The sequence below is a fragment of the Hordeum vulgare genome, chromosome 4H (assembly GCF_904849725.1).
Source record: "Hordeum vulgare subsp. vulgare chromosome 4H, MorexV3_pseudomolecules_assembly, whole genome shotgun sequence".
Classification (NCBI taxonomy): Eukaryota; Viridiplantae; Streptophyta; class Magnoliopsida; order Poales; family Poaceae; genus Hordeum; species Hordeum vulgare.
In genome coordinates, this window is record NC_058521.1 from 532,125,590 (window position 1) to 532,137,116 (window position 11,527).

Genomic DNA, 11,527 nt, shown 5'->3' on the forward strand with positions numbered 1-11,527 from the left:
AAGGACAAAGGGAATGACATACGGGATTATATGAATCCTTGGCACTGAGGTTCAAATGATAAGATCTTCGTAGAATATGTAGGATCCAATATGGGCATCCAGGTCCCGCTATTGGATATTGACCGAGGAGTCACTCGGGTCATGTCTACATAGTTCTCGAACCCGCAAGGTCTGCACACTTAAGGTTCGATGTTGTTTTATGCGTATTTGAGTTATATGGTTGGTTACCGAATGTTGTTCGGAGTCCCGGATGAGATCACGGACGTCGCGAGGGTTTCCGGAATGGTCCGGAAAACGAAGATTGATATATAGGATGACTTCATTTGGTTACCGGAAGGTTTTCGGGCATTACCGGTAATGTACCGGGAATGACGAATGGGTTCCGGATCTTTACCGGGAGGGGGGACCACCCGCCCGGGAGGGTCCAAGGACCTTGGGGGTGGCGCACCAAGTAGGTGGGGTCAGCCCAAGGCTGTCTTGCGCAAGAGAAAGAAAAACCAAAAGAAGAGAAAGAAAAAAAAAGGAAAGGTGGGAAAAGAGAGAAGGACTCCACCTTCCAATCCTAGTTGGACTAGGATTGGAGGAGGACTCCTCCTCCCTTGGTGGCGCAGCCCTTGGGGCTCCTTGAGCCTCAAGGCAAGCCTCCCCTCCTCTCCTCCTATATATATGGAGCAATTAGGGCTGATTTGAGACAACTTTTCAAGGCAGCCCGACCACATACCTCCACGGTTTTACCTCTAGATCGCGTTTCTGCGGAGCTCGGGCGGAGCCCTGCTGAGATTAGATCACCACCAACCTCCGGAGCGCCGTGACGCCGCTGGAGAACTCATCTACCTCTTCGTCTCTCTTGCTGGATCAAGAAGGCCGAGATCATCGTCGAGCTGTACATGTGCTGAACGCAGAGGTGCCGTCCGTTCGGCACTAGATCGGAGCGGATCGTGGGACGGATCGCGGGACGGTTCGTGGGACGGTTCGCGGGGCGGATCGAGGGACGTGAGGACGTTCCACTACATCAACCGCGTTTCTTAACGCTTCTACTGTGCGATCTACAAGGGTACATAGATCAGAAATCCCCTCTCGTAGATGGACATCACCATGATAGGTCTTCGTGCGCGTAGGAAATTTTTTGTTTCCCATGCGACGTTCCCCAACAGTTATACCCGAGTGGACAGAAGATGTTAATAAAAACTATCAAGGAGATAAGGATAGTGACAAGTTACTTCAGAAAGTAGCTGCTAATACTGACACAACACCCAAATTTTCTTTTCAAAATGGCCTGTTGAGGTATAAACATAGACTATATGTGGGAGCAAATACTACTTTCAGACACCAACTACTCCAAACTTTTCATTCCTCTCCATTAGGAGGTCATTCTGGTATCAAGGCAACTTACCAGAGAATCAAGAAAGTTTTTTATTGGCCTAGTTTGAAGAAAGACATTGAACAGTTTATCAGTCACTGTCCTGTTTCTTAGTTAAACAAAGTGGAGCATATTCATCCTATAGGACTACTACAACCTCTTCATGTTCCTGATATGGCTTTGGCGCACATCACAATGGATTTCATAACATCATTACCAAACTCCAATGGCAAAGAAGTGATACTGGTGGTAGTGGACAGGTTCACTAAATATGCTCATTTCATTCCACTAGCACATCCTTATACAGTGCAGACTGTGTTTGAAGCATTGATGGATAATGTCATTAAGTTGCATGGTCTTCCTGTGTGCATCATATCAGACAGAGACAACATATTCACAAGTGCTCTATACCAAGAACTATTCAAAGCCTTTAGAGTAAACTTGAGATTCAGCACAACAACACATCCTCAAATAGATGGACAGACCGAAAGGGTGAATCAATGCTTGGAAGCTTACTTAAGGGGAATGGTATTTCAAGAACCAAAAAATGGCTAAAATGGCTCACAGTGGCAAAACTATGGTACAATACATCCTACCATTCCTCCCTCAAATGCACTCCATTTCAAGCTCTCTATGGGTATACACCTCCTCAGATTGGGGAATTTTCTGTCAACCTACCACTATCTCCCGAGGCACGTCTCACAATATCTGAAAGAGAACACATGATGCAGAGACTGAAAGCAAAGTTGGAACATGCTCAAAGTGAAATCAAGCACTTTGCAGACAGAAATAGAACAGAGAGGGAACTAGCTGTAGGGGATATGGCCTACCTAAAAATCCAACCATACAGACAAAATGCTTTTGGGTTAAGAGGATCATTGAAGGTCAAATCCAAGTTTTATGGGCCTTTCAAAGTGATGGAGAAAGTGAGAGAAGTGGCTTACAAACTACTATTACCTAAAGGGGCTAACATTCATTCTGTGTTTCACATCACCCAACTCAAGAAACATGTAGGACTGCAAGCAGTTCCACTGCCATTTGTACCTCTAATCACTCCAGAAGGCTATGTCAAGACCATCCGAGTGGTATTCTTGGACATAAGAGTGATACAACGCAACAAAGCACCAATGTGGCAATGTTTGGTCCAAAGGGAAAGTCTAACACCAGATGATGCAACATGGGAAGACGCTGCATTTCTGAACAAGACATTCCGAGGACACAAGCTTTTTCGCCTCGAGGACAAGGCGCTTCTCATGACGGCTGCATTGTCAGGACCTGAACACCAGACGTACTGAAGCAACGACCCAGCTCAGAGGATACCTTTTCACAAATGATCAACGACCCAGATTCATTCATCTTTGACTAACCGTTATTTACTGTTACAACAGTCATTAAAGTGTTACTGTTGCAAAGTTTTACCATAGCTTTAGGAGAACAACTATAAAACAACATCAAAGGCATCATGGAGGCTATCTACGAGTTCATTCTTATCTTTAACAACTAGTTAAATTCCTAACTTTCTTTGTAACACGGGGCCTCTGGCTCCAGAACTATTTCCTATATCCAAACTATGTACGAATTGCCGTGATTTTCTACAATATTATCGATACATCAGGGAGGTAGGTCCCAGAGCTAGAGGGACAGATAGTTTAATGAGGCCAACGAGACAGTGACTCACAGAAAACTATTGCTAATTCTCCTAACCCTAAACGGCTAAACCCTCTTGTCCCTCCCCATGGCGTCACCGCCACCGCCGCCGCCGCCGCCGCCGAAGCTTCCGATCCCCGGTCGCCGAAACATACTCATCACCAGCGCGCTGCCCTACGTCAACAACGTCCCGCACCTGGGGAACATCATCGGATGTGAGCATCCCTTCTACTGTGCCATCTCCACCAATTTTGTTTCCTCGAGCTCTCGCTGTTCGCTGCTGTTTCTTTTCCCCTGATAGTTTCGATTTCGGTCGCGATCTGCAGGCGTGCTCAGTGCCGACGTGTTCGCGCGGTACTGCCGACTGCGGGGGTACAACGCTATCTACATATGCGGCACGGACGAGTACGGGACGGCCACCGAGACCAAGGCCTTGGAGGAGAAGTGCTCGCCCAAGGAGATCTGTGACAAGTGAGAGAGCTTCACCTCTCGATTTTTTTTTTCTTTGTACAGAATTCGGCAATCGACCGCTATAAAATCTATCAACACTGTTTTGAATTGCGTTACGTCTGCGCACGCACATAAGTTTCAGTAACCTGTGATATGCTACACACCTAGTTAGTAATTTTTTCATAGTTCATATGAATAATGAAATCATTTTATTCATAGTAAGCTTTCCCGGCTGAAAATGCAGGTACCATGTTATCCATGACGAGGTTTACAAGTGGTTTGACATAAAGTTTGACAAGTTTGGGCGGACATCTGCTCCTGAACAGACAGAAGTCTGCCAGGCAATTTTTCATAAATTGATGGAAAACAAATGGCTCACAGAGAATACCATGCAGCAGGTACAGCTAATTCCTTGCCCGGTCATTGTATGTATTCATCTCCACATACTGTTTCCGTTATTCAATACTTTTCTGCTTTGCAGCTTTATTGTGACACATGTGAGCGATTCTTAGCCGATAGGCTCGTGGAGGGCAGATGCCCGACAGAAGGCTGTAACTATGAAGCTGCGAGAGGTGATCAATGTGAAAACTGCAGCAAATTGTTGAACCCAACTGAGCTAATTGATCCGAAGTGTAAGGTAAGCATACACAATACTTTTTATGAAATATTTAGTTGTGCTCAGTGTATCATTATGATTTACCTGAGCACATGAGGTGTGTACCTCGTGAAACTGCATATGATGAACTTCCGTGTTCTGTTTCTGTTTTGTAGGTCTGTAAGAATGCTCCACGTATTCGTGACACAGATCACTTATTCCTGGAGCTTCCTCTATTGAGTGATAAGTTGGTAAACTATATTAACAACACTTCAGTAGCTGGTATGTGGAGTCAAAATGCTATTCAAGCAACAAACGCATGGTTGAAGGAAGGGTTAAAGCAACGCTGTATCACCAGAGATCTTAAATGGGGAGTTCCTGTTCCACATGAGAAGTACAAAGACAAGGTTTGAGCATATCAGATATGAATTATTCTGCTGTTATGCGTTTATCTTATCTCATTTCTGTTTTTTTGCAGGTGTTCTATGTCTGGTTTGATGCACCAATTGGGTACATATCAATTACAGCATCATATACGCCTGATTGGGAGAAGTGGTGGAAGGATCCTGATAATGTAGAGTTGTTCCAGTTCATGGGCAAAGATAATGTTCCATTTCACACGGTATGATGCCTATGATATTGTGAACATCTTCTTTAGTTATTCAAGTTTGTCTGGGCCTGAATTTAGTAGTTATTTGGCTTCATGTTTGGTTTGTGCCCAAGTTAGACCTACCAAACAATTTGCTAGCCAAAATTATTGTCAAGCTTTTGATTGCCCATGAGTTCGGCAATATGGCAAGAAAGATGAACTAGAGTTACCAAAAGAGGCATTGGCAAGCCAAAATGTCGTCAACCAAATAATTTGCAGGGTAGGTTTTGGATACCATTCAGTCGAGTCCTGTCATTGTTTGACATTATTATTTTTATTTATAATGATATTTTATTTTATTTTGTAACCAATAGTTAAAATCACGCAAGAGCTGCAAACACACAAACCCATGTATTTGAGGGCCAGTTGCATTTGATGTGCTTTAGCCAATTCCGGCATGAATTTTCTGTTATAGCCCGAAAAAGTTGCTTTTGTTTCAAGTAATTAGTTCTTTCAGAAATTGAAAAAGTCGTTTGAGAAGCCAGTCTGATGCGACCTGTATTGAAATGTTTGGATAGCGTATGTGTATACTGACTTTTCTTTTAATACCTGTATTTTTTTTGAGTGAAGTACTTATTTGTTTAAAGATAATTTTCAGGTCATGTTCCCTTCAACACTACTGGGAACTGGTGAAAACTGGACAATGATGAAGACCATAAGTGTTACTGAATATTTAAACTATGAAGCAGGTACTTTCCGCATTTTTGTTTGAACCTAACGCTTGATTGACGCACACAGTTCATGGTAGTCATTCATACTTGGTTATCACTTTCTTATTTACTTGACCTGAAATTCCTATAGGCCTTCTAGAGAATTATAAGTAAAGCATATAGGCTCATCGACCTGGGCTTCTGGAAGGGCAATTTATTTTGCAGAGTATATTGCCCAGAACTTGGCCCATGTTTGCACTGTGTGTTGTGATGCACTTCATGCTGCAGAAGTAGTAGAAACCTTTTTCAAGCCTCAGCACATCTCTTTCTTCTTCGGTGCCCAGAATGACTAGCAGTGTAGGTTTGTGTATGTATATTGTTGCTTTGTATTGGTCCTGTCTTCATTATGGGTCATGCTCACTGCTCACTTGTTCTCCTGCCACCAGAGAATATTAGCATGAAATTGGATGAATGGTTTAAGACATCTGGTTATGCCGTTATGGCAGTTTGATTATCCTTTTTGTTTGGCTAAACATATTCCTATGGACTAATATATGTTCCAGCAAGATCACGACACTGTTTTGCATGGGTCTGATTCAAAAGTAGACTCATATGTAATATTGACACATTATGTATGTTTATTCCCTTGATAATAGCTATTCCTCGTATCTATAGGAAAATTTTCCAAGAGTCACGGTATTGGTGTCTTTGGCAATGATGCGAAGATTACTAATATTCCATCTGAAGTATGGCGATACTACTTGCTTATGAACCGCCCTGAGGTTTGTATAGAAAATTTGTTCAATAGATTTAAATATCTGATGATGGCATTCATTGCAATATTTTAATGTGACTTCTGTTTTGGGTGTTCAGGTATCAGATACACTGTTCACTTGGGTTGATTTACAAGCTAAATTGAACAGTGAGTTGCTGAACAACCTGGGAAACTTCATCAACCGTGTGCTAAGCTTTGTTGCAAAACCAGCTGGTCAGTTATTGGAGAATCTTGCACCTGACATCTAACTGTCTAGAAGGATTATCAGTTGATTTCTGTGTTTTGGAATTTATCTTGATTATCTGTGATTCGCTACCATACTCATCCCTTTTCTTCCGCACTTTTCTTTAAGTTGATTTTTGATGTGCTTTTCTGGTAGGAGGTGGATACGACTCCATCATACCTGATGCTCCTAATGCTGAGTCACATCCATTGACCAACACACTTGCTGAAAAAACTAATAAATGGGTTGAACATTATCTTGAAGCAATGGAGAAGGTAATTAATTTACTTGAACCATGTGAAATGGCACAAGTTCCTGCATTGTCTCTCTAGTTTTATGTTGTTCCATTATGCCAGCTACTAGGATTTAAAACAGACTGCTCACTCCTTTCGCTACAGGTCAAACTGAAACAAGGACTGAAGAGTGCAATGGCGATTTCTAGTGATGGAAATGCATATTTGCAAGTAAATATATTTCTTTGTCTTGGTTTCCATTTGTGTTTTTAAAATAGCACTTTTATATCTTTTTGCTTTACAGGAGAGCCAGTTTTGGAGGCTTTATAAGGAAGATCCAGCAACCTGTGCCATCGTAATGAAAACTTCAGTTGGTGTTGTCTATCTCCTTGCCTGTCTGCTGGAGCCTTTTATGCCTTCCTTTTCTAGAGAAGTATAATCCTCATTTTCATGTTTCAGAGTTTCTGCTAATAGACCCCCTTTTGCCTGAACTTACTCTTGTGTCTTTTCTTAAGGTGCTGCACCAACTAAATATGTCCCCAGATGAAGATCTGTCATTCTGTGATGATAAAGGAGAAACTGCCAAGGCAAAAAGACCCTGGGATTTTGTATCAGCAGGACACAAAATAGGGAAGCCAGTCCCTCTGTTTAAGGAACTGGTGCGTATTTGCATTTTTTAAAATGAAATTTGTTAGTTGGCCATGCTTTTATATTTCGTAACTTGAAATAATTCAGAAAGATCAAGAAGTTGAGGCGTTTAGGATTAAATTCGCTGGCAGCCAAGCTGAAAGGATCTTAAAGGGACAAGCTGATGCGGAGGCCAAGAAAGTTGCTGAAAAGCTCAAAGGCACAAAATTATCTGGTACTTCAGAAATTCTTACTAAATTTTTGCCTGAATTACATGGGTGAACGCTCTTTTTTCTGTGGTAATCTATAAACAAGCTTCTCTTTGTGGCTCAGTTGTGCGCAATTTGTATGTTCTCCTGGAAACACTGGTGTAGAGTGCGCCCTTTTCTTATGTTTGAAGCGCTCGAGTTATCTTCTGCTGAACCAGTTTCATAACTCCAGAAATTTATTGGCCAGTTTTCTTCTCTTGCCTTTGTATCCAGAGGGAAGTTCAAAGAAGAAACAATCTGGTGGTTCAAAATCAAAGACTTCAGAGGATGTCTCAGTTGCCAAGCTGGATATTCGGGTAGGGCTTATCAGAAAAGCGGAGAAGCATCCAGATGCTGATTCACTTTACGTAGAAGAGATCGATGTTGGAGAAGAGGCACCAAGAACAGTGGTTAGCGGCCTTGTCAAATTCATCCCTCTTGAAGAAATGCAGGTCTGTCTTTGTTAATATTATTTGTAGTCGCGACATTGGTATGCTGATTGGTCCTGCCTCCCTGATTTTGTAATTTATGGTACATATGAGCAGAACCGGAAAGTGTGTGTGCTCTGCAATCTTAAACCGGTGGCAATGCGCGGTATAAAATCACATGCTATGGTTTTGGCGGCATCAAATGAGGACCATACAAAGGTAAGGAACGTTTGGTTCTCTTTGTTGTAAAGTATCATGAAAGTACAGTAGCAGCCACTTCGGTTCGTGGAAACTGACATTTGGAATTGTAGGTTGAGTTGGTTGAGCCTCCAGAATCCGCTGCTGTTGGGGAGAGGGTGACCTTTGCCGGGTTTTCTGGTGAGCCCGAGGCCTCTCTCAACGCCAAAAGCAAAACCTGGGAGAAGTTATCTGCCGATCTGCACAGCAACGGCGAGCTAGTGGCGTGTTACAAAGATGTTCCATTCACAACTTCGGCTGGAGTATGCAAGGTCAAGACGATAGCGAATGGGGCGATTCGCTAGGCACAATGCCCAATCTGCAGTCTGACTGAATCGCTGTCTGATTTCATTGGAAGTTAATATTACTGATTTACTCTGTTTTTTGAAAATTTTGACAATCTTCATGTAATCATTGGTCTTCTCATGAGATGTTTAAGTGGGTGCCGCCGGATGGTGCATTTTCCCAGTCAGGGAAGGTTGGCTTTACAGGCTTTGTTCTGGATCCTGTAATCTCTTCTCAGCTGAACTTAAGTGCTCCTTTTTTTAGGGCTAACTTAAGGGAAATCCCTATTTGCCACACGTTGGGGCAAATTGTCCTTGCGTTGCATGGGGAGGCACAGGCACACTACCGAAGCGACTGGGCCTGCCCATTTGACAGTTTCCTTGTTCCAGTTTGGAACATTACTTTCTTCCAATTTCAGCTTTTCTTTTTTTTCCAGTTTCCTTTTTCTTTTGTTCTTTTTTCAATTCCCTTTTTCTGTTTTCAAGTACATTTTTCAAAAAATAGTTTGGAAATTTGAAATATTGTTCTTAATTCAATACATTGTTCCTATTTTCAAATTATGTTCACAATTTTGATAAATGTTTGCTAATTTTAACAAATGTTTGGAATTCAAAATAAATTGGGATATCTGAATATTTTGTTTGAGTTACACACAGAATGTTTGAAATTTTTGTTGCTTTTTGTTTTTGTTCAAAATTCTCACAACCTTTTCAAAAGAAAATGGGGATTTCCATAAATAATGTCGTTTCAAAATTGTTCTCTAATTTAAAAAAATGTTCGTGTTTCCATATTTAGTTTGGGAGATTCAAAAAATGTTCTCAAATTTCAAAAAGTTGTCCTTCTAAAATTTTGTTCAGGAGTTTCAAAAAATGTTCCAGTTTCAATAATTGTTTGCATTTTTAAATAAATGTTTGTGTTTTCAAATTTTGTTTTAGAGTTCCGAAAAAATTTCTAGTTTTTGAAAAATGTTTGTGTTCCGAAATTTGGTTTGGAAACAATTATTCTCAAAGTTGTTCAGGAGTTTCAGAAGATTCAAAAATGTTCTTGTATTTAAAATTGTTTCCAAATTTCAAAATATGTTCCTATTTTAAATTTTTGTGGAGGAGTCTCGAAAAATGTTCCAGTTTCAATAATTCTTTGCAATTTTTAGTAAATGTTCGTGTTTTCAATTTTTGTTTTGGAGTTTTGAAAACAATTCTAGTTTTTTGAAAAAATGTTTGTGTTTTGAAATTTGGTTTGGAATTTCAAAAAATGTTACCGGTTTGAAAAATTAATTTTGTTTTAGAGTTTTAAAACTTATCTTGGTTTAAAAAACATTTAGTTTTAAAAATGTTCTCGTTTAAAAAAAATAACGTACTCATCTTTGTTAGTGCTTCAAAAAATTGCTCAGTATTTTCATAATTTGTTCCTTCTTTCGATAATGTTTTTTTTCAAATTTTGTTCAGAAATTTAAAAGTGTGCACGTTTTATGCTTTCATAAATTGTTTCAAAAAATATTTAAAATATTCAAAACTTGTTTGTATTCCAAAAAATGTTTGGATTATATTAGTTTTTTTGAACAAGTTCAAAATTTGTCTGTGTTTTGTAAAAAACTTCAAAGTTTCAAAAAACGTTCTGGTTTTCAAACATTTCTTCACGTATTCGAATAATGTTCGCAAATCCACATCCTTTTGAATTTTTAAACTTTTTCTGTGTAGACTTGATCATCCAAGGTAGGTTGTACTTTGTTGGCCCCATCATTTTTCTACAAGTTATTTGAAGTTTACATATTTCGAGTAGTCTTAACAATTCTTGTATCGATGTATAAAGATGGGGGGTTGTTGATTCTTCTTGGTGTAGAACATTTTCTTCAATAGTAGAAATATATGATAGACTTGTATCGTCTCCATACCATTGTTGCAATATTTCCTCAGTACTCATCTGAGAAGACATGACAAGTAAATTTTTTATTTAAGGGAAAAACTGAAAGATAAATAACAACTAATAAAATAAACTATGTATGTGAGAAGACAATGACCAATGCTATGCTCCCCCGCCAACGGCGTTAAAAAAGTTTGATGACCTACAAAGGCACATGGCTATTGCATTTCATGATAAGTGGCGAATTCCACATGAAACGAATGGAAGACACAACCCACCCTGCAACTACATTCGCACCCAAACCACAATTCAGAAGTAGTCTATGTATCGGTTGCTAGGAAGCAAGAATAAACAAGTTTCAAGTAAAATACAAGTTAGAATGTGGAAATAAACCAAGTTAGAACATAAAGTAAAGAAGGATATTTTTTAACTCGAGGATTGAATATAAAGAAATGCGGTGTCTAGGCTTCGGTCTTTCTAGTACTAGAGGGGTGCCTTAGTGGCAGTGGAATACTAGTATGAGTATACATGCACGTGATAACAAGATCACGAGAAATAACGTCTCCCAACATTATGTGCAACACGGATCATGCCACAAAGACTAATTTTGCATACTAGATCATACCTTAACTTAGAACTGGATAAATCACCTCAAACATAGATGAATAACACAAAGGAGAATGATTCATGGATGTCATCAACATGGTCAATCTTACAAATTACAAATGTGAAGTAGGAGACACACAGGGAGATGGACATCGGCGTGCACGGCCTAGCCAGGACCGGCGCTGTGTGATGGTGGTGACCGTGACCGTGCTGCCTTCTCCTCTTGCACATCATGGTGGAGATGGAGCTGCGGAGGGATAGGCCTCCCCCAAGGGGGAGGACCTCTTGGAGTTTTCCCGGAGTTGTGGTGGATCATTATGGGTTCTGATGTCGGCTAGGGTTGGAGGTGTTTATATAAGAGGCCTTCTCGGGTCTCCTCCATTGATGTGGATACTCCTCCTCCATCCAAGGGCTCTAGATATCCTTATCCTCTCCCAAACCCTTCCTTGTTATCCAAGAATATTATGGAAAAAATGGGAAGCATAGAAGAATCCTGTTTGGAGAGGGAGGTGGTGTCCGTACGAAGAGTTACGGTTGCATGAATCGCCGTCTTTGATTATGCCCCTCATTAGTAAAATGTCCGCCATTTCTACACATTAACTCAGAATTTGACGTTTTTGGGCTCGTTCAATTCGTATGAAGGTCGCCTATCCA

The 11,527-nt window shown here is 40.5% G+C and overlaps 1 protein-coding gene across 1 annotated transcript; it reads left to right on the forward strand.

The window, feature by feature from the left end:
* The first annotated feature begins 3,000 nt into the window (after positions 1–3,000).
* LOC123449309 (probable methionine--tRNA ligase) lies at positions 3,001–8,610 on the forward strand. The gene is made up of 17 exons (XM_045126475.1): positions 3,001–3,222; positions 3,334–3,478; positions 3,702–3,855; positions 3,939–4,094; positions 4,229–4,459; positions 4,531–4,674; positions 5,300–5,390; positions 6,027–6,133; positions 6,225–6,339; positions 6,506–6,624; positions 6,748–6,813; positions 6,887–7,015; positions 7,098–7,241; positions 7,318–7,444; positions 7,692–7,909; positions 8,003–8,104; positions 8,197–8,610. The coding sequence occupies exons 1-17, from the start codon at positions 3,096–3,098 to the stop codon at positions 8,425–8,427; spliced, it is 2,406 nt and encodes an 801-aa protein (XP_044982410.1). The 5' UTR covers positions 3,001–3,095; the 3' UTR covers positions 8,428–8,610.
* Positions 8,611–11,527: the final 2,917 nt, after the last annotated feature.

Bases quoted from the DNA above. Each gene is read 5' to 3' on its own strand.
- LOC123449309 (XM_045126475.1), top strand. From the start codon at position 3,096: ATGGCGTCACCGCCACCGCCGCCGCCGCCGCCGCCGAAGCTTCCGATC. The intron at 4,095-4,228 runs GTAAGCATACAC...TCTGTTTTGTAG, and splicing joins TAATTGATCCGAAGTGTAAG to GTCTGTAAGAATGCTCCACG. The intron at 7,016-7,097 runs GTATAATCCTCA...TCTTTTCTTAAG, and splicing joins TGCCTTCCTTTTCTAGAGAA to GTGCTGCACCAACTAAATAT.